The following is a 24,927-nucleotide window of genomic DNA, read 5'->3' on the forward strand; positions in this document are numbered from 1 at the left end:
TACAGTGTCCTAAAGCCAACTTTATTCACAGGACAGTGGTAAAATATTCAGTGGTAAGTCTCCTTCCCTCTGCTTCCACACAAAGCCACAGTTTACAATCCTGCGTGTTTTATACAAAGGAGAGCTCAAATGAGATCACTCTCAGTCAAACCATACACACACACACACACACACAATGCGCACTCTTATCGTCCCACAGGCAAGCAGGGGAGTCCGCCCTCCCGTGGATCTTAACAAAATCTAAACTCTTTAACCTTCCTATTGTGTAAGAAAAACTTATTTTTGCCTTTTTCTCAAAGTAGATATAAAACCTATCTTTTCATGGATAAAGAAGCCAAACCAGCTAAACAAGAGTTAAGAAAAACACCACAGATGGCAGCAGAAAGCTAACACATTGGGAAGGTTAATTAGGAGGCCCCACGACACCTCAGCGGAATTTAACTGCTCCAAATTACCTGTACTTCTTTAGAAAACAGATGGGTCCGCTCTCCCATGGAATTTAACTGACTTATCAGTCAGGGGACTCCATCATCCCAGCGGAATTTAACTGTTTCTAATTGCACTTGATAGGGTCTAGAATTGTCAAGGTTTTAAGTGACCTCTTGTCACTGCAGTTTCATTACTTTCAACAGAATCAAGATTCGTACTCACAGTCTGCTGGGCCTTCTCCTCGGATGATCTCGTCAACCACTCCAGTGTCCAGCTGACTGATCGAGTCAGCCCCGTGAAAAGGGTTTCCTCTATATGCCTTGGCCAAGGACTTGTCCTGGGTCGAAAAGTCAGCTGGAATCCCGAAATAGGTCGATTGAGACCCCGGAACGAGCCCCCAAAAATCTGTTAGGTTCAAAATCAGCAAAAGGATCAGCAGACAAAACCAGTGAGGCAGAATGTTGAGTCTTTTCTCGCGAGGAGTGCATTCAGACTTACAGCAATCCGACTACACTAAAGGTCTGTTTACACTCCTCTCTTTTTATTTAGGAATGCCCTACCTACAATGTGAGACTAGCCCCTGATAGGTGGGTGGGGGGGGGGGGGGGGAGCGTGGGCTTTGTCTCATGAGCGAAGAAGGGAGATTCTATGTGAAACTAGAAGTCGCAGACAGGATGCCATGAGAAACGGAAAGAGTGCAAGGACAAAATGCTATGTGAAACAAAAATAAGTCATGTGAAAAGAGTGCAAAGACAAAATGACATGTGCAGACATCAACAACTTTCTTGGATTCCCAGAGGTGTAGAAGGTCAGGAAGCTCCAGACAGCATCGTTTGACTTGTTGTGGACTGGGTGATGTCTGCAAGGCGAAACAGCAAGCATTCTGTGCAATAACTTTATTAATAAGTACTCATTAGGGAACGCATGATAACATATATATACAATTTATCTAACATCAACACAAGAAGTGAGCAACATCACAAGTGTTTTTATACTATATAAAGCAGTTTTAGGTGATTTTTGCCTCATGTGCACCCTTTGAGGCGTCACTAGTTGCGGAAACACGTGTATTGAATTGTGCGAACCATTGGAGTAGATGGGTAAATAATTAAAACGTCGGTGGAGTCACATGTATGCGATGCTGGTTGAGTCTTTCCTTATATCCAAACAAGTTTGTTCACAGGGAATAACAAAGTCAATGTATCCACTTCATCCGTCCTCATTAAACCTTTATGAGGTGGACATTTTCAACTGCAGTGCAAGCGGTGTTAAGAGCAGCGTTACATGCAAACTAAAAGTGTTGTTTTTTTTTCCCCCCTCAAAATCCTAAAGTTCAATTATTTAATGCAGCTGTAGTCCAAAATGAATCACATTCTGCTAAATGAAAAGCTTACCTGCTGTGTTTTATTTGCTGTGCGCAGGCAGCGCGGCTGGTTGGCACGGCAACTGAGCTATGTTCTCTTTGTCATGGAGCGGGACGTTCACAAGGACATGTTCCCCCGCAATGTGGTGGAAAATGTGCTGAACAGCAACAGGTAAGAAATTAGATTGAATTAAGAAGTTAAGAAAGAGGCAATCGCCAATGTAGTCGTTTTTTTGTTTGTTTGTTTTAAATGTGATACTTGATTGTTGGGCGTGCACTCCAGAGGGCCAAATGTGTGCAAGACGTCTTTGATTCCTTTTCAACGACGCGCTTCTGGTGCAGTGTGGAGAGTGCCGTCTTGAGCGTGGCCGCTGATTTGGACGAGGCTGCCGCCGCCTCCAGCCGGCCCTGTTCTGAACGCGGCAAGTCGGTCAGGAAAGTCAAGCAGAAAGCCCGACGCTGCCTCCAGCAGATGGTGGCCAGCGTGTCGCCCGCCTTCATCAGGTACGTGCAAATGCATCCTCATTAGAAACGCAGCGGCGACCCCATTGCATCACTGGGAGCCAATTTTTCCTGGTGCAAGTTTTTCCTGTCTGTCTACTCCAGGCTGACAGGCTGGGTTCTGCTGAGGCTCTTTAATGGTTTCTTCTGGAGCATTCAGATCCACAAGGGCCAGCTGGAAATGGTCAAAAAAGCAGCGGCAGAGGTCAGAGGGAAAAAAAAATAAACTTGTTGTGGAGCAATTAATAAGAATATGGAGTCCAAATTGCACATGTTGTCTGTGGCCCATGCAGCGCAATGCTCCCATGGTCTTCCTGCCCGTCCACAAGTCCCACATCGACTATCTCCTCATCACGCTCATCCTCTTCTGTCATAACATCAAGGCGCCGCACATTGCCGCCGGCAACAACCTCAGCATCCCGATCCTCAGGTGAGCCTCGCCTCGCCTCGCCTCGCCTCGTGTCTGCACAAGGGAGAATGCCAAGCGCCACTTTTGTCCTTTCAGCACCCTGATCCGAAAGCTGGGAGGCTTCTTCATACGGCGCAAAATGGAGGAGTCCGGGGACGGCAAGAAAGATATTTTGTACAGATCGCTCTTATACGCTGTGAGTCTTGCTTTTGTATTTTATCTTGAATTAGTTCACCCAGCATCTCACTCCGCTTCATTGAAGTCTTAGCCAAATTGAAATACGCAAATGTAACAGCTATGACTTTTTTTTTTTTTAATCTAAATTCTCATAGTTTGTTTGTTTTTCAGCGTGGCCCTCGTACTCCTTTGTAAACACACACAAATCCAATCTTTGTAATGCCTATTATACATGCTAATCTGCTGTTGCTAAGATACCAACAGAATTCTGCAAACTTGCAAAAGTAGAAAAATATGCCTTTGGTTGAGAATGTGCCTGTTGTCTGCGACACACTGCACTTTGCATCGACCCGCAAAAGTAATTGCACGTTGAGCCAATAAGATAAGCACTATCAGCCGTGGGCAGTTTTGTGTGTGTTTGTTGGGATTATAATGACCGACTCGTGTCGTTCGACCTTCAAAATTGTGCCTCGCATCTCATCGAGATGACAAGAATAGACGGGGAGAGGGCCTACTCAGCAATATGACCAAATCTGTATGTACCTGGCAGCGGTCCCAACATAGCAAAAGTAAATGTTGTTAAGTCCCCAGCCGCGTCTTTGCAGCTGAATCAATCCAAGCCGGTGGTCTATTTCAGGACAAACACACACACACACACACACACACACACACACACACACACACACACAATGTCCTCAGGCTGCACTGAAAGGATATGGTTGCACAACACTGCCTGTGTTCAAAGTCTGACTTGCGGGCCATTTCTGGACCTCTTTTTTTTTTTTAAATCACCTGTCTGTTTAAGTAATCTTTCAGATCTTTCTACTTGCTCTAATTTTATTTTTCCTTGATAGCATTTAGATATTTTTCCCACCATTAAATTGCATTGAAACGCAATAGTTATTTTTCTTTGCACATAATGTGACAATTTGCGCTTCCGCCAAAAAAGAAAAAAAAAAATTATCAAAACATTCATTTCAATTTTTTTATTTCCAGTACACGGAAGAGCTGTTGCGTCAGCAGCAGTTCCTGGAGGTTTACCTGGAGGGCACGCGCTCCCGCAGTGGCAAAATGTCCACAGCGCGCGCCGGCATGCTGTCCATCGTGGTGGACGCGCTGCACACGGGTGCCGTCGGCGACGTGCTGGTGGTGCCGGTGGGCATCTCGTACGACCGCATCATCGAAGGCAACTACAACAGCGAACAGCTGGTGAGGCCGCTCATCGGCGACGTCCGCCAAAGCTGGCTGGCTGACGGGGCCGTGTCTGAAATGTTGTGTGCGAGCAGGGCAAGCCCAAGAAAAACGAGAGCTTGTGGGGAATAGCGTGCGGCGTGTTCAGGATGCTGAGAAAGAACTACGGCTGCGTCCGCGTTGACTTCAACCAGCCCTTTTCCTTAAAGGTGAGGAGGCCCCTGTTGTGAAGGACTTCAAGTGCTAAGAACATGACTGAACCTTTTATACGATGAATGCAGGAGTACCTGGACAGCCAGAGAAGCCGCCATGTGGCCCCCCCGCTGTCCCTCGAGCACTCCTTGATGCCCACCATCATTGATGCGCAGTAAGCAAGACAGTCTTCCTAAAACCTTCCAATAAAGCCTCCGAGATGGCTCTTCACTGCAGGCGCCGTCATTTGCGCACGCCGCTGGAGTTGACTACCTCGGGGCCACTTGCATCTGCCCGTTTCTTTGTACGCGACCCGAAACGAGACACGGCAAACGATATCGTTCCGAGACGGCTTTTCTTGAAAATGCTTTCAGGCCCGATGCTCAGCTCTTTGACCGTCAGGAGGAGGCCCTGCAGAACAGAGAGCTTCCGGAAGACCTGTGCCGACGACAGCTCATTAACAACCTGGCCAAGCACGTTCTTTTCAGTAAGCCAATGTCACGTCCCAAGGTGCCTCATTGGAAAAGCCAACTGGGCTTGCAGCAGCAGAAACCGGTTTGTCCTACACTTTTTTCAATGGGCTGCAGCCAATCACAATGCCCGCAGCTGCGTGGCATGTTGTTTTCGGCCAATAGGACGCAGGAGGAGTTGGAGGGGGTAAGTGGGGCTGGAATGCAACACCAGTGCCGGTTTACTGCTGCCTTCCATCCCCACTAAGGAATGATGCTGATCATGACTTGGAGTAACCCTCGCACGTTCCACTTCATTTTCTTCCAATTGTATGACCAAAATCATGTCTTGTATAATGTATTCCGATTGAAATTTTCATCCATATTGCTTAGGGGTACCGTCCGTTCAGTTTCAGGCCTCTCCTGTCTGTCTGCGTATGAGTAGATAAGCACCACGCTGCCACTCTGTCTATTTCTGTGTTCAACATTCCTTTTGTCATCCCCCCCACCCCCTTGCAGCGGCTAACAAGTCGTCCGCCATCATGTCCACGCACATCGTGGCCTGTTTGCTGCTCTACCGACACAGACAGGTATGTCTGCTTATTTGTTAGTCGAATATTCAATTGTAAAATGAATTGACCTCTAGCAAGCAAGGTGAGGCAAATGTCACACATACCTGACTGCGCAGAGATCAGGTTGCTTCCGTGATCAGAACTTTGAAGCACGAGTGCCCCCTGCAGGAACTGCGCCGCACGTGACGAAATGTGAGCTTGCTTCTCTTCTCGCAGGGTGTGGCGCTCTCCAAGTTGGTGGAGGACTTCTTCAACATGAAGGAGGAGGTGCTGTCGCGTGACTTTGACCTGGGCTTCTCGGGCAACTCTGAGGACGTGGTGATGCGCGCCCTGCACCTGCTAGAGAACTGCATCGCCGTCACCGGCGGCGCCAACCGCAACGGCGAGTTCACCATCGCGCCCGGCCACACCGTTCCGGCCCTCTTCGAGCTCAACTTCTACAGCAACGGCCTCTTCCACGTCTTCATCGCCGACGCCATCGTCGGTACGTTGCCGCTTTCTCTGATGTGGTGCAAAAAAAAAAAGGGTTAACTTTCAAAATGCATTTGCGCGCAGCCTGCAGCATCCTGTCCCTGCAGCGGGAGCAGGCGGACGAGTTTGAGTTGTCGTTGCTGGCGTCAGCACGAGATCCCGACGCCGCGGCCGCCGGTTCTCCGCTCAGTCAGGAGAAGCTCATCCGCAAGGCCGCCGGCCTCTCGCACTTCCTGGTCAATGAGGTGGCGGTGGCCTCGGTAGGTTCTCTGCTGCACTCTGATCATGCGCGTGACATAGAGTCAAGCCTGCCTGTTTGCGCCCTGCAGCCTTGCCAGACTATTTACCAGGTGTTCCACGATGCCGTCACCCGCCTCATCCAGTACGGCGTCCTCTATGTGGCCGAGGTCTGTTTCGAGCGAACCACACTACCTGTGCCCTTGACAATCTCTGTCCTGATGGCCTTTTTGTGTGTCAGGAAGACCAGGAGGAACTTAGCCCCAGTCCCACCGAAGAACCTTGGCCCCAAAAGTTCCCCGAGCCGCTCTCCTGGAGGAGCGACGAGGAGGACGAGGACAGCGACTTTGGAGAGGAGCAGCGGGATCGCTATCTGAAGGTCCATCTTTGCTCTGTATAGTCTTCCCGGGACTACTAAGTTTGAGGAGCGTTAAATTCAAGCCGACGTCTGCTTCCAGGTGAGCCTGTCGGCAGAGCACCGGGATTTCTTTGTGTTCCTGCAGCGGCTCCTGAGCCCCGTCCTGGAGGCCTACAGCGGCGCTGCCATCTTCGTGCACAGCTTGAGTCAGCCCATGGCCGAGCCAGAGTACACGCAGCGCCTCTTCCGATACCTGCTCACGCGCACCGAGAGGAGGATCGCTGCTTACGGTGATTGCGCGCGAGCCGCTGCTTTAAAAGATGTACATCAGTGCATTACGACGCTTGGGTTGTAAAAGTGAAGGGTTTCATCACCATTTCAATCAGTTTCGATCCAAATTTTGATTTGAACTTGTCTTCACGATTAACTTTTCTTTTTTTTTCTTTTTTTTTTTTTTTTTGCTTCAGGTGAAAGTGCAACTCATTACCTGGTGAAGAACACAGTGAGGACATTCAAGGATCTCGGGGTAACCGAAATATATTCGGAACGTTAACCGAAAGATCACCTTTTAGGAATTTGACGGGACTCGCGGCATGTGTTTTGTCCTCAGGTCCTCAAGGAGCGACGAGAGGAGCGTGTGACCACGCTGGAGCTGAGCGCCACCTTCCTACCTCAGGCCAACCGCAACAAACTGCTGCAGTACATTTTAGGCTTCTGCCTGCTGTGATCCCCAAACCTTGTCGCTTCAGGCTCCCGTCCGACGTCACATAAGGGCTTCTTACTGGTTCTCTCAAATATATGATTCTAGGTGCTACCAGGAAGTGCCTTCATAATTTACATTAGCAGTACAGCTCCATATATCCAGTAGGCAGGCAAGCTGTCTTTTACAGAAGGCATCCATAAGAAGCGAGTAGAAGAGCTGTCGGGCGCGGCGTCGTAGTGCGCAATCTTGTCTAGTAGTGCACTTTGCTAACCTGTCAAATTATTTGGGCTGTACTCAAGAAGCCTTTGAAAGAGCACTGTAGCCTTGTTTCCTCTTATTGTCACATTATTGCAGAGCCAATGTGGGTGGCGCTCCAATGTTGTTTTTACCATCAACTTTCATTTATAAGATAACCTGTCACCCAAATATAAAATCAAGTTTTAGCAGATTTGGAGGGTTAGTTAGTAGTAGTAGCTAGTATAACTTTACTGGAGGTGAATCATTTCCCAATTTTCCGGTACCCGCCGTGGTACGTTGCCCAATGGGTGAACCGGCTCTGCATGTTCCCATAGCAACTATGAGGACGGCGGCAAATGAGACTGTGCTGATTATTTTGTTGTTGGTAGTGGTATTAGGTTTTTTTAACACATGGCCACCTCACAACAGGTCTTAAAAAGTAGCAAATGTCTCTAAAGCAACAGAAAGTGTGCGTTGAAGGTCCAAGTAAGTCTACTGAAAGATTTTCTTGCAAGCATACATGGTTATTTAATCTTTCAACCTGCACGTATTGATGCAGATTTGTACAGTAGGACGGCGGCATGTCAAAGGACAAAACGTACATAGATGTTTGAATGATTTGGAATGTGGCAGACATTTTGTGAAGTTCAATGCCACTTTTATGTACTGTACTGCATGTTTGCTCTTAAAGTAGACTTTGTGTTGTACTTAATGGTCCCAAGTCTGTGAATTATGTTGAGGAGGAGTCCTGATGAATGTATTGTGTTGTCATGATTGTCCAAAACTCAGGTGGACTTGCTGTGTGGACAAAGGAATAGGGACCCCTGGCCTTGACTGGAAGTCAAAACGAAGACAATAACATCACACGGTACGAAACACAAGTGACACAATGTCAGGTTAAAACGCTTGTATCATGGAAGCAGATGACCCTATTTTAAATCTACTGTCTTGGTCTTTTTTAATGCATGTCACAAAGAAAAAGACTATATATGTAAGAAGTCATAAAGACAAGAATCACCAGCCAAGAGTAAAAGAAGAAAACAAAGTCCAGCATAATTGTCAGTAGGTTTGTAAATAAAATAGTACAAGAGGTTTAGTGTCTTTATTTTATCTGCTGCACTACAAAAAGAACATTAGACAGGAGGTGCTGTTTATGCAAGAGTGAATTTTCAGACATTTCAGACACATTGCAGTGTGGTCATGTGTGTACTGGATGAAGCCAGACATCCAGCGTGGGCAAACTAATGCAGGAGTTGGTCTGCACTCTTGACCCAAAAAAACATTTTGTGTTTAGCTTCCCATTGAGCAAGTCCTGCAAAGACATAGCGTTTGAGTTGGACCCCTTAGCAACTCCCTTTCAGCTTTGACTTACCTCTGCTCCGTTTGCCCTCCATGGCTCCTACTGTGTTACACTGCAATCGACAAAACTCACTGGAAATAAGGCTTTTGTCCACCTCTACTGGAAAAGTCATTGGATGAGTGACAAACGGCAACAAAAGGGAAACATTTGCTCGTGTGTGTTTGGTTAACTGCTTTATATGACAATAAGTATGTGTTTTACGTTGTGTAATATGTGTTGGTGTCCCCCAAAATAAAGAGCAAGTAGTCAAATACACATTCTTGACATGTACAAAAAAATGCATAAAGTTATTAGGTACACCTGAAAATGAAGTGGCCTGTATTAGGTACACCTGAAAATGGCAGTGTACCTAATGGAGTGCCCAAGTGAAGTCACAGATCAAACAGCCAATCAGGAAGTGGCCTGTTATTAGGTACACCTGAAAATGGCAGTGTACCTAATGGAGTGCCCAAGTGACATCACAGATCAAACAGCCAATCAGGAAGTGGCCTGTTATTAGGTATCCCTGATATCCCTGAGGGAATTTACCGCGATTCTGCTAGTCGCGGTATACATCCCGCCTTCCAACATCGAAGGAGACAGGATCGCGGCGCTTGGTGAACTGTACCAGGCTGTCAGTGAACAGCAAACAGCGCACCCTGACGGTTTCACCATCTTCGCTGGAGACTTCAATCATGCCAACCTGAAGTCTGTTTTCCCGAGGCTTCACCAGCATGTTCCCTTTCCGACACGTGGAGACAGCTTCCTGGACCTAGTCTACTCGGCGCAAAAGGGAGCTTTCAAAGTCACCCCCCTCCCCCATCTGGGGCTTTCTGACCATCTCACCGTTTTGCTTTTGCCCGCATACAGACAATTGGTAAAGGCATCCAGGCCGGTTCGGAGGCAGGTTCGAGTGTGGCCTGAGGGTGCCTCCGATGCACTTCGTGACTGCTTCGACACCACTGACTGGGACTTATTTAAGCAGGCAGCCACCTACAACGATTGGACGGACATAGAGGAGTATACTGACTCTGTTACCTCTTACATCACAAAGTGCATCGATGATGTGACTTGCTCAAAATCCGTCGTCACTCGCGCGAACTGGAAGCCGTGGCTGACGGGGGCTGTCCTCAGACTGTTGAGGGCCAGGGACAAGGCTTTCAGAGCGGGGGATGAGGCTGGCTTGAGGACAGCGAGGGCCGACCTGTCCCGAGGCATCAAAGAAGCGAAGAAGGCGTTCTCGTGCAAGGTCTCCACCCACTTCAAGGACAGCAAGGACGCACGTAGCCTTTGGCGGGGCATTCAGACCATCACGGACTACAAGCCCGCGCCGAGGAGCTGTGAGGGCGACGTCCGTCTGCTGAACGATCTGAACCGCTTCTTTGCTCGCTTCGACGCCCAGAACAGCACTTGCCCACTGAAGTCCACTCCCCCCCCGCACGAGCAGCCCCTGCGCCTCTCTGCCGACGGTGTGAGGAGGGTGCTTGCCGCTATTGACACCCGTAAGGCGGCGGGCCCTGACAACATCCCGGGTCGAGCGCTGAAGGACTGTGCTGGGGAGCTGTCGGGTGTCTTCACGGACATCTTTAACGTTTCCCTGCAGCAGGCCATCGTCCCCTCGTGTTTCAAGGCTGCCACCATCGTTCCTGTGCCAAAGAAACCTGCACCGTCCTGCTTCAATGACTACCGCCCTGACGCCCATCATCATGAAGTGCTTTGAGCGGCTGGTCATGGAGCACATCAAGTCCGTTCTCCCCCCCACCATTGACCCTTTCCAGTTTGCGTACCGTGCCAAGCGGTCCTCTGAGGATGCCATCTGCTCTGCCCTCCACTCGGCCCTCACCCACCTGGAGAGAAAGGACTCATATGTGAGGTTGCTGTTTGTGGACTTCAGCTCTGCCTTCAACACCATTGTGCCGCAGCGACTCATCTGCAAACTCGACGAGCTGGGCCTCAGTACCTCCCTCTGCAACTGGATACTGGACTTCCTCTGTCAGAGGCCTCAGGTGGTGCGTGTTGGCGACAAAATCTCCGCCAGCATCACGCTGAGCACGGGAGCCCCCCAGGGCTGCGTGCTCAGTCCATTGCTCTTCACCCTGCTGACGCATGACTGCACTGCGACCTACAGCGACAACCGCATAGTGAAGTTTCCTGACGACACGACTCTGGTGGGTCTCATCACGAAGGGCGACGAGACTCGGTACAGGTCGGAAGTTGACCTTCTGACCACGTGGTGCAGGGACAACAACCTCCTGCTGAACGTCAATAAGACCAAGGAAATGATTGTTGACTTCCGGAAGGGTCACACAACACACCTGCCGCTGATCATCGACGGTGCTGTGGTGGAGAGGGTGAGCTGCACCAAGTTCCTGGGGGTGCACATCAGTGAGGACCTCTCCTGGTCCGAAAACACCTCGTCACTGGCAAAGAAAGCTCAGCGCCGCTTGTACTTCCTGCGGAAGCTCAGGCGTGCATGTGCTCCTCAGGCAGTCCTGTCTACATTTTACCGTGGCACCATTGAGAGCGTCCTCACCAGTTGCATCGCTGTCTGGGGTGGTAACTGCACTGAACAGAACTTGAAGGCCCTGCAGCGCATAGTGAATACGGCTGGTAAGATTATTGGTGCTTCGCTACCCTCCCTGAAGGACATTTACACCTCCCATGTCGCCCGCAAGGCAACCTCGATTGCCAGAGATGTGAGTCACCCGGCTCACTCTTTGTTTGACCTTCTGCCCTCTGGGAAGAGGTACAGGAGCCTGCGCTCCCGCACCACCAGACTCGCCAACAGCTTCTTTCTCCAGGCTGTTAGGGCCCTGAACTCGCTACCCCCTTCTGCGTAGCGTGCGGCACTGTTGCGCTACTTTCGGGAATGTCTGCTGTACGCGCACTTGCTCCTTTTTTTTTTTCTGCTCCTCCTATTTATTTATTTATTTATTTATTTATTGTTGTGTTATTTATTCATATTTATTCAGCACGCTTTTGTTATACTTGTTTACTTGTTTGTCTGTTGTGAGCCATGTCTTGTCACCGTGGGATAGGGGGGAACGAAATTTCGGTTTCTTTGTGTGTCTTTGGCATGTGGAGAAATTGACAATAAAGCTGACTTTGACTTTGACTTTGAAATGGCGGTGTACCTAATGGAGTGTCCAAGTGACGTCACAGATCAAACAGCCAATCAGGAGGTGGCCTGTTACGAGGTACACCTGAAAATGGCGGTGTACCTAATGGCGTGTCCAAGTGACGTCACAGATCAAACAGCCAATCAGGAGGTGGGGGTGAGGGCAGGTGTGGCACTTTTCACTTTCAGTTAAGCTTTGACCATGATTTTTCCCTAGTAAAGTGGCCTGTGATTAGGTACACCTGAAAATGGCGGTGTACCTAATGTAGTGTCCAAGTGACGTCACAGATCAAACAGCCAATCAGGAGGAGGCCTGTTATTAGGTACACCTGAAAATGGCGGTGTACCTAATGGAGTGTCCAATTGACGTCACAGATCAAACAGCCAATCAGGAAGTGGACTGCTATTAGGTCCATTAGGAGTCACCAAATGATTCCCGAGCGCAGCACCGCTGCTGCTCACTGCTCCCCTCTCCCCCAGGGGATGGATCAAAATCACATGGGGATGGGTTAAATGCAGAGGACAAATTTCACCACACCCAGATGTGTGTGTGACAATGATCATTGGGACTTTAACTTTATTAGGAAAGGAGAATGTTTGTTAGTCGTTACGTCATTGGAAACTCGCTAGCTCTTGTGAAACAAGAGGTGGAGCATAAGCTAGCATGCCCAACCACCCACGAGTTGCACTCACTCGGCTGTCAATCAATGAATAATTAAGGAAAGCGTTTGACTTGAACATTGGTTTTCTATATTTTTCCATGTCCAAACTTGAAGACTGGAGGCTTCACGTCGGCTACTGGTCGTCTATCTGCATATCTCGAGAGGTACTACATGCCCTTCCTACTGTTAGGTTACGGATTCTAGTTATTGATCTGACTCCAAATTGCGATCAACACTTAACACATAAATTGCTATGTCCTAATCCACACACTGGCGCACCTAACAATTTTGCGAGTTCGTTCTGTCAAAGAGAAGACCAGTAGATCAATTAGACCAAATTTACCAATTATTTATTCCTGACAAAACGCACTAATACAGGCCTGGGTCCCGGGTCCCTCACACTAAAACTCGTGCGTTTTTGTGACCACCAAAAGACGACACATTCTTCCGGGTTGCCCAGTTTTAAAGAAACACAATATGAATATTAAAGCATGCAAAATATTGTGAGATGATTGGTCGATGGCCATCTCCTCCCCGTGTCGGTGCTATCGCTGAGGTCAGGTGGTTGGATTTTCCCGCGAAGCCCGGGCCACATAGACGTGCTGTTGTTCTCGTTCCTCAACGACCTTGAGGTGTTCTCGTCCGGTACTCCCTGTCTGGGCCTATACACAACACTTCAACGAAAACAAGTTCATGCAGTTTGCCTGCACATTCTTCGCCACCCACCAATCCACACGAGCACTCCAATACTAGATATTAATATGATTATAAGTTTAACACAACCTTAAAATATGCTTGCAAACTCCCGAAAGCACATTTCCCTTTATTCCCTCTCATGACCTCATTTATGAGGTCATCACCCGTTACCCTAGCAAACAGCTACCAGCGCGCTGTCGGTCCTTCCTTCCCCCCGCTGCTCATGTTGAGTCACCAGGGCATATTGGCCCATCGGTGGCAACGGGCCAACGGTTTTCTCGATCAACCGGACAGTGAGTGACCTAATACATGGAATACAACAACAATCGCATAAAATCATAATTGTAGTAAAAATAGCTACAGCAACAAGCACAGATATGATGAGGCCTTTCCAGCTTCCGAACGTTTTCATCCAATCAGACCAAATATCGGTGTGTACGCCTGAATGATCTTTCATCTTTTTGTTCAGTGTCCTTAATCCTTCCAACGCCCTGGTCAGTCGGCCTCCTGGTGCCGTGTTGTTTGGGATGAAAGTACAACATGTATCACCAAACATTCCACACACACCATGTTCCTTAGCCAATAGCATGTCCAACGCAATTCTATTTTGGAACGCCATTAACGACGTTGCAGCCAATTGTTCATGAACTGCGGCAAATGATTCAGCTGTATAATTACCCAGTCGTTGGACATTGTAATGAACGTAATTAATACGGTCTACATTTTTATTGCGGGTGATCCATAGGAAGATACTTTCGAATCCCGAGGACACTTGATTAACGAGTTTATACTTATCTGGCACACCCCGGGGCACTCCTATAGTGTCAATATATGTTGGATCGTCGTCGCTCAACCACGGGGGCAAATCGTCTCTTTTGGCTCGCTTCAGGAGCCCCGCCAGTGGGGACTCCAGGTTCCAATTGAGATTCTGTATTTGAATGGGGACAACCACCACAGGCATTATCAACGACACGAGGGCACAGATACCTGACGCATTCTTCGGCAAGCGATCCTGTAATTTGTCATCTCCACACCACAACCAGATGTCACTGGTCTTCCTCTGCTCCTTCCATCATCGCTGGGTGAATTCTGGCATGTCCTGTTAAAGCTTGAAAACAAGTGAATTTGGAAAAAACTTTGTATATCACAATTACAAATTGAAACCTACTCACCCATTTCTATTTTATCACTCCCCCTCTTTGACACATTCACCCAATGTGTCATTACGTATCAAAAGGAACCTGCAAAGCGTCCCCTCTCATCACCACACTCATTGTAGCCAGGCCCGCGGAACCTCTAGTTACCATCTGGGCCCCGGCACCATCACCCCAAGTCCTTGAAACTTGACTGTCCACCACACACACTCGGCAACACAAACAAAAATCATCGCACTCCTGTCAGTGAGCTTATAGCCCGGCTGACAGCGGACATTTGTACACACAAAAACAGACATCAAGTATCAAAATAAAAACAGTCATAAAATGAGTCCTGGCGCCCGCGGATCATGTCCTGAAAACCACGTCATCAACAAGTTCATCATAAAAACCAAAAGGGCAAGGGTTAACATATTCTTGTAAATCCAACACAAACTTTCCACGAATGCAATCGACAACCTGCAAGAAGGAAAACAAGTTACGCAAGCAACGCGCAATCCGCTCCTTGGCTGGTGGCTGATGCTGCAAAAAAAAAAAAATATCAAGTCACACAAAAAAACAAAGCAGAGCGTGCTATTGTCACAAACACGTTCAAGCGTCAAACAATTGGTCACTGTCCACCTAGTCCGTCACCCCGTCGGGTGAGCTCAAAGTCGTCACACGTCAAATCGTCCAAAGTCTTGTTGTTCGATACTAGTTCTGTCTTGTCTGACCATATCACTGAAATGGGCCTTCTCCATCACACCGTTTTGTTGTCGATGGTGCCCCTGATTGATCATTGAGCCATGGTTCCGGTCAGAACTCATCACTTACCAGTTCCAGACCCTCCAGTCTGTACCACCCCTTCAGGTGAGAGGAATTTTATCCTCAATTGCAAACACATAACCCCAACTTCAGACCTCTCTGGCCAATCATACTGCGCACACACAGTCATAGATGATCGCATGCGCACGCACCCATCCACACACTCGCAGACACACACATCCGTCTCTATCACTCAGCTCTCCTCCCACACTAAGCAAAGTTAGTATGTTAGTGTGCAGGCAAACATTGACTCCATAACCTCAGATTGGTCCTACAAACTCGATCTCCATTAATTATCCTAATTAAATTCAATAAAGATGGGTCCGACTATTCCCTCTGGATTTTTACATCATCATTTGGCTCTCCCCCTTTTTCCTGTTGTCTAGCTCAAATATGTTTCTCAGTCTGCTTCTCTTTATTGCCCCTCTTGGCGAGTCTAACTCGCCCCTTTTTCTCTTCCTAAAAATCCTGCCTGTCACACCATCCAGCATCTCTCCCTGCTTCCTTAAATCGTCACCTATTTCCACTCCTTTCATCCACTCCCTCGCGCGGTCTGCCCCCCTCTGCAAAGCTGCAGCTCCACACAGGGAGCGCCAAGCCCTCTCCCTAGAATGGGCAGTTTTTAATGTAATTTACGTCATTGCTGTCCAGATCTTCTATCCTCAATCTCCCTTGCTGTCAATCCCTGTTAAAATGCCAAAATGCCCCTGTTCCTCTTGACCGAATCCACTTTAGTCCAAATGTCCGATTCTAAAATGTATCTAACTCGACTTCTACTTCTTAAGCCTGACAAGCCAAAATATCAGATCTCGCTCTTGTTTCTTACCGTTTTAGCCTATTTGTTTTATCCAAATCTGTTCAATCTCTGACTATGATGCTTTTCTCTGTAGCTCTACGCATTATTCAATTTTTTATCAAATCTCCTCAGATCTGTCAAACTCAGTGCACAATGAAGCTCCTGTCCACCTTGACCCAAGCTCCACCCAGTTTGGTAACGCCACAGCAAGGAGTGCGATTTGGCCGTCGGACACTTCCAACACCCCTGCGTCCCAGAGGCCACACAGAGTGTCTTCCATGCCTTGGTCCGCCTCTTTCGGCCAACGATATTGAGGCCGTTTGATAGGCTGCGTCTCATCCATTTGGAGATCAATTGGGGCCACCGAATGACAAAACCCGACATCAAATGGACCCTGGGAGCACAGTGTGTCGGGCAAGGCCGCCAGCATTACTTCAGCGTCCTCATGATCAGTTAACTCCCTACCGTGTGTGCGGGACACCAACATCATCTCCAGCAATCCTGTGTCTGCCATGGGTTGTTTAATTTGGTATGCATTCTGAGACTCAGACCAGTACAAATTAGGAATGTGAGTTTTCCGCCAATCGGTCTGTTGCAACAACTGCTTGACCATTGAGCCCAATTGTCTGGCCTCGTGTCCTGGGGCAAGAGCCAGCGAAATGTGTGGCACCCCTTTCTCTGTCATTTTGAACCACTGCATTTGTTCATATGTCAATTCAGTTGCCGCTGCGACTCCCTCTTTACCAATCAAAATGCACGATGAAGTTAAATCCCACATGTGCCCTTCAATTTCTTCAAACAAATCCCGATATACATCATCACTTTTTCGCTCATAATATAGAGTGCAATGCAAAGGATCAACAGGTGGGTGGTATGGCGCCAGTGAGCAGATCCAGGGCTTCCACAGTAGGTAGGTCGAGAACACACCACCACCAGCAGGGGTCTCTGGCTCCAGCCTGGCCCAGTAGATGGTTGCAGTTTCTGCTTCTGCCGGTAGGGGCGCCATCAGCCACTGACCATGTTGTTGTAGCTGCTGTGAGCACTGGATGCTGACGCCATCTGGAAATTGAATAATCACTCCCTCTAGCCCACACAGAATTCTGGCTTGAACGGCTGACAGCAAGTCCCTTCCCATCAAATTGATCGGAGTGTCTGTGGAATGGATGTATTTGTGCCACAGTCTACACCCTGTCCGAGTGATCACAGTTTCAAGTGGTTTGGTAAAAGGCAGAGCACGTGGTTGTCCCGAGAAGCCGACTAAAGTTGTTGTTTTCTTTGACAGTGAGGATACAGGAAGGGCAGTGTTTATTGATGAATAAGTTGCTCCTGTGTCCACCAGCATCTTCACAGGTTTTTCCTTCCACTGTCACATGAAGCATTGGCTCCGCCGGGCCACTGCTTTCCTGGCTCCCCGGGCAGCCCTATTCAAATTGTCCACACCAGAGATCATCATGTTGGTAGTACTGACCTCCGTGCGTTTGTGGGCGGGTGGCTCCGCGCGGTCGATACTGTGGGCATTCTTTTGCCCAGTGGTCGGTTTCGCCGCAGATGAAACATGCGTTGGGCGAATGGGGTTTGTATGCTGCCCTCCCCGGGTAAGCAGGTGCACTCCCTCCCCGGCCTCTGTATCCGCCCCGGAACTGGCCCCTTCCGCGCCCCACCACCTGAAGAGCCTGTGACATTTGCATTTCCTTTTTCTGTGATTTAGACTGTTTAGCTTCACCATGCATTTTTGCCAACTGTAATTTCAACAACTGTTTAGATAATGCGTCTGTCTCGTTTTCAACTTTAGCTTGTGACTCAGTGAACATTCTGCAGTGATGCAAAAGATGACGTTTAAATCGTTCTTCGGCACAAACCAGAATGTCAGGATCTGACATTAGCTGCTTCTTCACATCTGGCGGAAGTCCATCCAGCAGCGCCGTTCGGAAGAGCACCTCTGCCTCGTGCGTGAGAGCCGGATGGCGACCTGTGGTTTCAATCCAACTCTCCACACGTTACATAATGTTGTGCAGGTGACATTTTCACATCATAAGGAAACATAGTGGAGGCCAAATCGGTGGGTTGTGGGAAAGTCAATTTAATGTTTCCAAACAGGGGCGCTGCTAATTGTGGCAAGGGCACACCTCCCTCCCCAGTCTCGCTGTGCCTGCTGCTTCCTCAATTGCCTGCAATTGCACTAGGGAGCATGCTCCTGCCAACATCTGGCGCATGTCACCGAGTGTACAGCTCTGCCCACTCATCAGAGCCAAAAATTTGTTTAGCCACACCTTGCCTCCTCTGTGAAGTGGGGGCATCTTTTCCATCATCGCGGTCACATCACGGAGCACCATGGGCTCGTAGTGCTGACCGCCCGATGTGGTCACCAGCGGACACATCAATTCATTTTTCTGCACCTCGGCCTGTGTCATCTGTGCCTGACCAATCCGCAAATTATATTTTCTCCGTGTCTCTCTCTCTTTCTCTCTGTTGCCCATTTTAACATCTGCGCTTCCTGTCTACGCTGCTCATCGGCTTGATCAATTTTCTTTTTTAGCTCCTCATTCTCGGCAGTAAGTCTATGCCAGCTTTCTCCTTTCGTCACATTGGACGGTTGAGGGCTCGGACCGGGGGTGGAGGTGTCCACGCGGGATGTGTCCACGCGGGATGTGTCCCCCTCCCGGGCCCGTCGCCTCTCTTTATTTACTGCTTGTTCAATCAACTGTACAATACTCTGATCCGCCCTTTCGCCTTCGCCCTCGACATCCACTACCATCCTGCCACCCAACGTCACCACCGGAGCCATTACTCCGTGGTCGCCGTACGGCGGCGGTCCAACATAGCTCACTCCGAGTGTCGGGGCACTCGCGTGTGTCACATCATGCAAAGATGGATAAATACCCTTGTATTCATTTCTTTCCTTGTCTATTTTCACTGCTTTCTCTACCCTTCTTTCTCATGCTCTTGTTAGCCTGCAATTGTCCAAATCAAAAATGTTATTTTCTTTTAACTGTCTTTCTTTTGAACCTCTAAATCGCTCGTGTTGCTAACCTAACCTAACCTTAAAGAAAGGACAAACAGATTACTCCCAATAGCTCCTCATTATTTACGAGTTAGCCCCCCTTTCTTGAACATTCTCTGATCCATGCCGTCTTCCTCCTCACACGCCTGCACCCACACAGGGTGTGCACATGAACGCATACACCGAGCACGCACACAACCGCACATACACACACACACACTCATCCGCACGCACGCACGCACGCACACACAGACAAAGGGATTCGAATCCATCTCTCATGTAGCTTCTTTGCCACTTTCTATCGGTCAATACCACTCACAATTTGCACTTCCACATCAGCATATACATTCCTTCAATCTCACTGCTTCAAACATTCACTGAGAAACTCACACTGTCCCTGCACCGCCCGGGCCATAGCACCCCCCGTGCGAGGGGGGTCGCGGCATCAATGTTGACTGGTTACAGGCTGGCCATTTCCTGCAACAATCATAGCACAGGCCCACGCGCACAGCCCAGACCCGCGACTACACGCGAGTGCAGGCACGCTCATCAGTCTCAACCTCTCAAAGGGCAGGCCAACTTTGCTGTTGCGCCCTTCATCATGTTCACATTCGACATCTTTCAATGTCTTCTACACAACATTTGTTGTCTCTTATTCTCATCCTATCAAGCCACCGTTCTAGTAACTTTCTGTCACACGCCTTATTTTCTCTACTGCCACACCTTGCTCATCTTAGTTTCTCTAACCAACTTAAACACACCATTGTCCACTTCTCAATTTCCCTATTATCGCTCAAAAGCCTCCTAAACATTCTCCATTACTGATTTCTTCCATAGAACACACATCTCACTCACACACAGTCATATACACACCCACTCATGAGGATCCTCTGCGCGCACACACACTCTCCCCCCAATTTGGTTCATTTTGGATATTTTAGCGGTCTGATCTCTCACAGGAGGAACTGTTACCACCGGATATTTTTTGAGGAGGCCTCACTTCCCCTCGAGGATCTCTGAAAAACCCCAGCTATTTGAATACGATCGTCACCGCACCCTTGTCCGCCACGACGAAGCACTAGGTCCCTGACCTATCCTTAGTACGCGTAAGTCCCTGACTTTACCGTACACGTTACACACGTAAGTTCCAAACTTATTCACCGTATGTATCTTAACTTCATGCACACCTTATTTGATCTGAACGACCTTAACGTTTGCCTCCTAGTCTTAAATGTAGACGGTCGTGTCATATAAGGACTTAAAATATTAGGAGTCCAAAATGTCATCAATGGACATTTAAATTGGTCATTTCCCAAATGAATTATGTCCTGTTGTTTATTTGGGCCACAGTGAAAAGAAACAAAATAATTGCTCTACAATGGTTAAAGTTACATGTCAATGTAAGAAGTATAGTTTTGAAACATTTTCTTGCATTTTAACTTAAAAGTATATTTTTTATCATAGTTGGCACACATGAAAAGTGAAAGTGGACCACTTTGTTCTTCTAATAATATGACTTGAATTTTAAAAAAAAATTGTGTATAAGGTATGTTAGTTGGTAGTGTTATGTGCTTGAGGAGCTGATGTGCGATGTCATATTGTCATGGCACACCAAGAAGAAGGTGAGCACATGCAAGCAGCTGACATCTCTCAAAAAACCCAAGTGCCAGGTACTGCACAATATCATCATCACACTCGTCTGGATGTGTTTTTTGATGACAGTGATGCAAACCAAGTTAGTCAGAAATTTAACTAACTTGGTTTGCGTCAGTGTCATGGTTAAACTTGTCTAAAAGTGTGTGGTGGTGGTGGTGGTACTGTGGAGTACCTGGCACTTAGGTTTTGTCCCAGTAAGAGATGTTTGCAGTGTTTGCATGTGCTCACCTTCCCCCCTGGCACGAGAAGTAAGTGACATCATACCTGAGCTCATCAAGCACTTAATCTGCTTCCATGGAGACAGGGCCTTTTTAAACTGCTTTTCTATTCAATAAATTGTTCAAGTGCAATGCGAGTCTTTGTGATTTATGAGCAAATTTGCTCATTTGAAGTCTTTCATGCTTGATGGTCATTGCATTGGCAAAGTACTGTTCGAAGTCTTGAGTTGGGCACTTCCAAAGCCTAAGTGTCCACTATTATGGAGTATGGACACAAGTTTTCAGCCTTGAGGTGAGCATCACTGCCACAGACCCAAGTCTTTGACTGCTTCTCTCTGTCTCCACATGAGTCAAAGTGATGTAATTGTACAATTGCAGTCACTTTGAGTCATGTGGAGACAGAGAGAAGCAGTCAAACACTTTCAGGTGTACCTAATAACAGGCCACCTCCTGGGTCTGTTCAGTGGCTGAAGGCAAACACGCAACTCAAAGCTGAAAAGAGCCTTCCAAAACCGAAGTGCGACTTTCCCCGCCTCCTACCTCTGCCCAAATTCAGCCTGGCCAATCACATCTCGGCATAAAATTTGCATAACCGCGCCCTCTTTCTGATAGCCAATCGGAATGCAGCATAATCACATCTGACCAATCAGATTGTTTCATTTTAGCGAAACCACGCCTGCTAAAATTGTAACCAATCACAGAGCGCCTCATTTGGATATCCACGCCCACTTTTCAACCAACCACAGCTTTTTATTCTCATTGCTCCACCCAATCATAACGCAGTATTGCAGTCATGATTCCACCCCATTTCTCAAAATTTCACCAGAAAAAAAATCCGTAAAAAAAAAAAAAAAATCCAGAAATTTTTGTGGTGGGGGGAAAAAAAAAAATTATTAGAAAGAAAATTTTTTGTTTTGTTTTAAAGTTTAAGTTGTGATGTTTGAAAATGAAGAGTTTGTGTTATTTGTAATAAAGCTTTATTTGTTTTGCAGAGTAAACAATCACAACAAAGTAACAAGTTGGATGGCAGTCTGTTCGTTGCAGAGTGGTGGAGTGGTCGGCCAGTGGGACCAGTGTTACTCCACCGGTCGGCCAGAGGGACAAGTGGTGGAGTGGTCGGCCAGTGGGACGAGTGTTACTCCATGCCTGGACCTGAGACAAAAAGATTGGTAAGTAAAAAACTAAGTCAACGTTTTGTGCAGAAAATGTTTTGGCATGAAACATACCAGTGCACAAGTAGAGTTGTTCATGGCACCGAGTATTGCAAGCTGCATGACCAGGAAGCTGATTTTGTTCCTTGCAGCATGACCCAGGAAGTTGATTTTGTTCCTTGCTGCCTGTCAGAAAATAGGAGACAAAAATTATTGGAATAAAGATGAGCATTTCAAGTGCCTCACTTCTCAGGTTGCCTTAGAGTTGAATAAGTAACAAGAAAAACTAAGTGCTGCTAGTATGCAGCTTTGCTCTGGTCCTTAGCTTCCGCTGCGAGCAGGTACTTGATGGTGCGCCACATTGGACACAAAAAAAAAAACAGATTCAAATTTTGAAACGTTTGCTAAAATGTCATTTACTTTCCTTCTCTTACCAGCAGAGGGCTCTTCAGGCAGCACCGATCCAGGTGAACGAGCTCACAGGAGTAGCTGTGGCTGAAGACAAACTGTGGCAGGCTTTGCACTTTGTGGACCAGGATTTGTCACCTCTGCCTGTTATGAAAAAGGAACATTGACACAACTCCATTCAAGTTTATTAGTTTTATTTTTAACTGTAGACTGGAAGCAGCTGGCCACTGGCAGAATTCCTGAAATGTTGTCAAGACTCTCCAGAGTGGACACCTGCACACAACACAAACAAGGGAGATATCAAGCAGCCATTTAGTACATTTTATTTGAGTCAACTCTGAAAGTGGAGGCAGCCTTGAGGAACCTCTGCATGGTTTTGGAGGGCTTGTTCCTTTCGCAAACAAGTGGCAGATTTTCCAACTGCATCCTTACTGGAAACTGCTCTGCAGGAAGAGGGAGGTATAAAAAATAAAGCAGGTAAGTGCTTTTTAACAACGCCAAATTTGTAGTAAGTTGTCACCTGTCAGCACGTCGGACAAGAGGTTGATGATGCCACAGGTTCAAAACCTTGTGTAGATCCTCACCAGCAGATCCATGCTGCAGAAACTAGGTCCTTTGGCACCACCTGGTGGACAAAAGGAAGAGCAAGCTGAAATGTTTGACGCGTGCGTGTTTCACCAGTGAGGAATAGAGGGCAGCACCAGACATGTCTCCAACCACAGCTTGCTGGTCTGAAAGACACGATAACGTTACAACCATTCTGCTTTTACATTTTCAGCCTAACAAGTAAATTGGGCTTGGCAACGTGTTCACCAAGAGTAGACCTGCAAGTGTCTCATGAAGCCATGCGAGGACTGCAAGACGGCCATTTTGGACCCTGCTTACAAAAGAAAAAATGCTTGATTTAGATACTTTGATAAGATTACTTGCTAATAAAAATATTTTTGCCATTTTGCAGTCAATCTGCTCACTTTGTTACAGATGCAGGCCTGTGGGCTGAAATGAGAAGACAATTAGAAGCAGTCAATTAAAAGAGTCGACTTTAAAACTCACAGAAAGTCGGCCATAACGGGGTCGTTTTGAAGACTGGCACCTGCAGACAGAAAGCAGAAAATTTACATGAATGCATCGAAATACCCGTTTCAGTAATTCTCTGGTGGATTTATGCAAACGCTGCTTTGTCTACTTACCTTCGGCCAAACGGCGCTGTCGTCCAGACATTGCTAAATGTTTGTGCAAAAATTGTGTTAGTGCTCTTTCCACACGGTGCGTGCTATAGTTTTCAAAATGTACATGTACTTACCCACCGTTAAATGCTTCAATTATATTGTTGCACCAAAATGCACGCCAAATAAATGCGTTTTGGTGGTCGTTGAAGACGCTAACTCCCTACGCTAACTTCTGCAAACGTTTTAGCTTGCAAGATGGAAGCACGCCCAAAGTGCAACTTGACGCTGAAAGAGAGCAAAAGCAGTTAGTTTGAAAAGGTTAACAAATATTGAACATCCACCTTGTCAGTTCTGGAATGGAGTGCGGCTGGCGCAGCAGGTGGACCAGAGCAGCGTGGCGCTCGCTGTCAGAGATGAGTGAAAGAATGATCGTTGCGTTCTTGACGCCTTTTATGCTCTTTTTGTGATGATGTCATTAGAAGAAGAAGAAAAAAAGAACCCTTTTTAACAGGCGCGAGAGAAAAACTGCAAAGAGGTATCTTTGGGAGGTTTGGGCCTCGATCCAGCACTGCAAACGTTAGTGGCGAAAGTGTTATCCCCTCGACCATTGCCTGATATGTGGTGATGAATGATTTGTTTGTATTATCACAAATCCTGAAGGTATCCATGAAAAGTTCAGAGTAACCTTCAATTACAAACACTCGACCGAGCTGTGTAAGAGCTCGAATGGCTAAACCTTTTACCTTGGATTCAGGAGAGGCGGGTTCGAATCTTACAAGTCGCTCTATTTATTTGAAAATGGTGCACAGAGTGGGTCTCGAACCCGAGGCTGCTGGACACCAACCGTCGTCAAAAACCATTCAGCCATTTTGCCATTGAAAATTTCACGAAATAATTTATGTATTCATAGGATATGTCTCACGAAATAGATAAAACCAAATTACTATTCCATCGCAGAACACTCATTGGGGTAGTGGTTAAACATTTTGCCTTATGTTCGGGAGAACCGAGTACGAGTCTTACACTGATCCAACTTTCCCTCAAATACTGCTTTGTGTGGGGCTCGAACCATAGTCTCCTGATCACCTGGCAAAGTTAAAAACCATTCTGCCCTTTTGCCTGGGAACTTCGGCGGTCTTGATTTGGTAGTGTATTGGCAATTTTCAACTTGTTTAAAGATTAAATTACCAAATTACCTTAGTTACCATAGTCGCCCGAACACTGGGTAAAGTTAAAAACCATTTTGCCAGGGAAATTTGGTGGTTTTATTTTGGTAGTGTATGCTATATTTTTGACTTGCTTAAAATTAGATATAATTACCAAATTACCTCAGTTTTGCAGAAGCCTCAATGGTGCGGTGGAGAGAGCTTTTGCATTATGTTCGGGAGAACCGAGTTCGAGTCTCACATTATTCCAACTTTAACTTATTAGAGCTCAAAAGTAGGACATGTCCGGTAAATAGAGGA

The 24,927-nt window shown here is 47.3% G+C and overlaps 1 protein-coding gene and 1 long non-coding RNA gene across 8 annotated transcripts in view; one reads left to right on the top strand and one right to left on the bottom strand.

The window, feature by feature from the left end:
- Window positions 1-23,242, top strand: part of gpam (glycerol-3-phosphate acyltransferase, mitochondrial) — a 42,094-nt gene extending 18,852 nt beyond the window's left edge. The window contains exons 5-25 of one of the 4 annotated variants that reach the window (XR_007489192.2): window positions 1,851-1,964; window positions 2,135-2,296; window positions 2,399-2,498; window positions 2,587-2,723; window positions 2,799-2,898; window positions 3,876-4,088; window positions 4,166-4,279; window positions 4,352-4,437; window positions 4,637-4,749; window positions 5,231-5,301; window positions 5,500-5,767; window positions 5,839-6,014; window positions 6,084-6,161; window positions 6,233-6,370; window positions 6,450-6,639; window positions 6,817-6,875; window positions 6,960-8,157; window positions 12,523-12,572; window positions 21,726-21,902; window positions 22,322-22,769; window positions 23,071-23,242. Coding sequence is in view for 1 of the 4 variants with exons in the window: in XM_049758852.2 (XP_049614809.1) it covers window positions 1,851-1,964; window positions 2,135-2,296; window positions 2,399-2,498; window positions 2,587-2,723; window positions 2,799-2,898; window positions 3,876-4,088; window positions 4,166-4,279; window positions 4,352-4,437; window positions 4,637-4,749; window positions 5,231-5,301; window positions 5,500-5,767; window positions 5,839-6,014; window positions 6,084-6,161; window positions 6,233-6,370; window positions 6,450-6,639; window positions 6,817-6,875; window positions 6,960-7,076 (2,236 nt within the window). In the remaining 3 variants the exon portion in view is untranslated. Of the gene's footprint in view, window positions 1-1,850; window positions 1,965-2,134; window positions 2,297-2,398; window positions 2,499-2,586; window positions 2,724-2,798; window positions 2,899-3,875; window positions 4,089-4,165; window positions 4,280-4,351; window positions 4,438-4,636; window positions 4,750-5,230; window positions 5,302-5,499; window positions 5,768-5,838; window positions 6,015-6,083; window positions 6,162-6,232; window positions 6,371-6,449; window positions 6,640-6,816; window positions 6,876-6,959; window positions 8,382-12,522; window positions 12,573-21,725; window positions 21,903-22,321; window positions 22,770-23,070 lie in introns of those variants that run through there. The other 3 variants (XR_007489194.2, XR_007489193.2, XM_049758852.2) reach the window with 3 other exon arrangements.
- LOC125991206 (uncharacterized) lies at window positions 21,746-23,920 on the bottom strand. 4 transcript variants are annotated; one of them, XR_007489210.2, is made up of 12 exons: window positions 23,803-23,920; window positions 23,600-23,746; window positions 23,483-23,515; window positions 23,346-23,385; window positions 23,264-23,288; window positions 23,117-23,169; window positions 22,971-23,023; window positions 22,813-22,917; window positions 22,657-22,735; window positions 22,319-22,565; window positions 21,960-22,070; window positions 21,746-21,885 (listed from the first exon to the last, which is right to left on the bottom strand). It is a non-coding gene; the product is annotated as an uncharacterized lncRNA (long non-coding RNA). The 4 variants fall into 4 exon arrangements; XR_007489209.2 differs by having other exon boundaries at window positions 22,657-22,730; window positions 23,596-23,746; XR_011086070.1 differs by having other exon boundaries at window positions 21,960-22,066; window positions 23,596-23,746.
- Between the last annotated feature and the right edge of the window lie 1,007 nt (window positions 23,921-24,927).

This window comes from Syngnathus scovelli, chromosome 21 (assembly GCF_024217435.2).
Source record: "Syngnathus scovelli strain Florida chromosome 21, RoL_Ssco_1.2, whole genome shotgun sequence".
Taxonomy (NCBI): domain Eukaryota; kingdom Metazoa; phylum Chordata; class Actinopteri; order Syngnathiformes; family Syngnathidae; genus Syngnathus; species Syngnathus scovelli.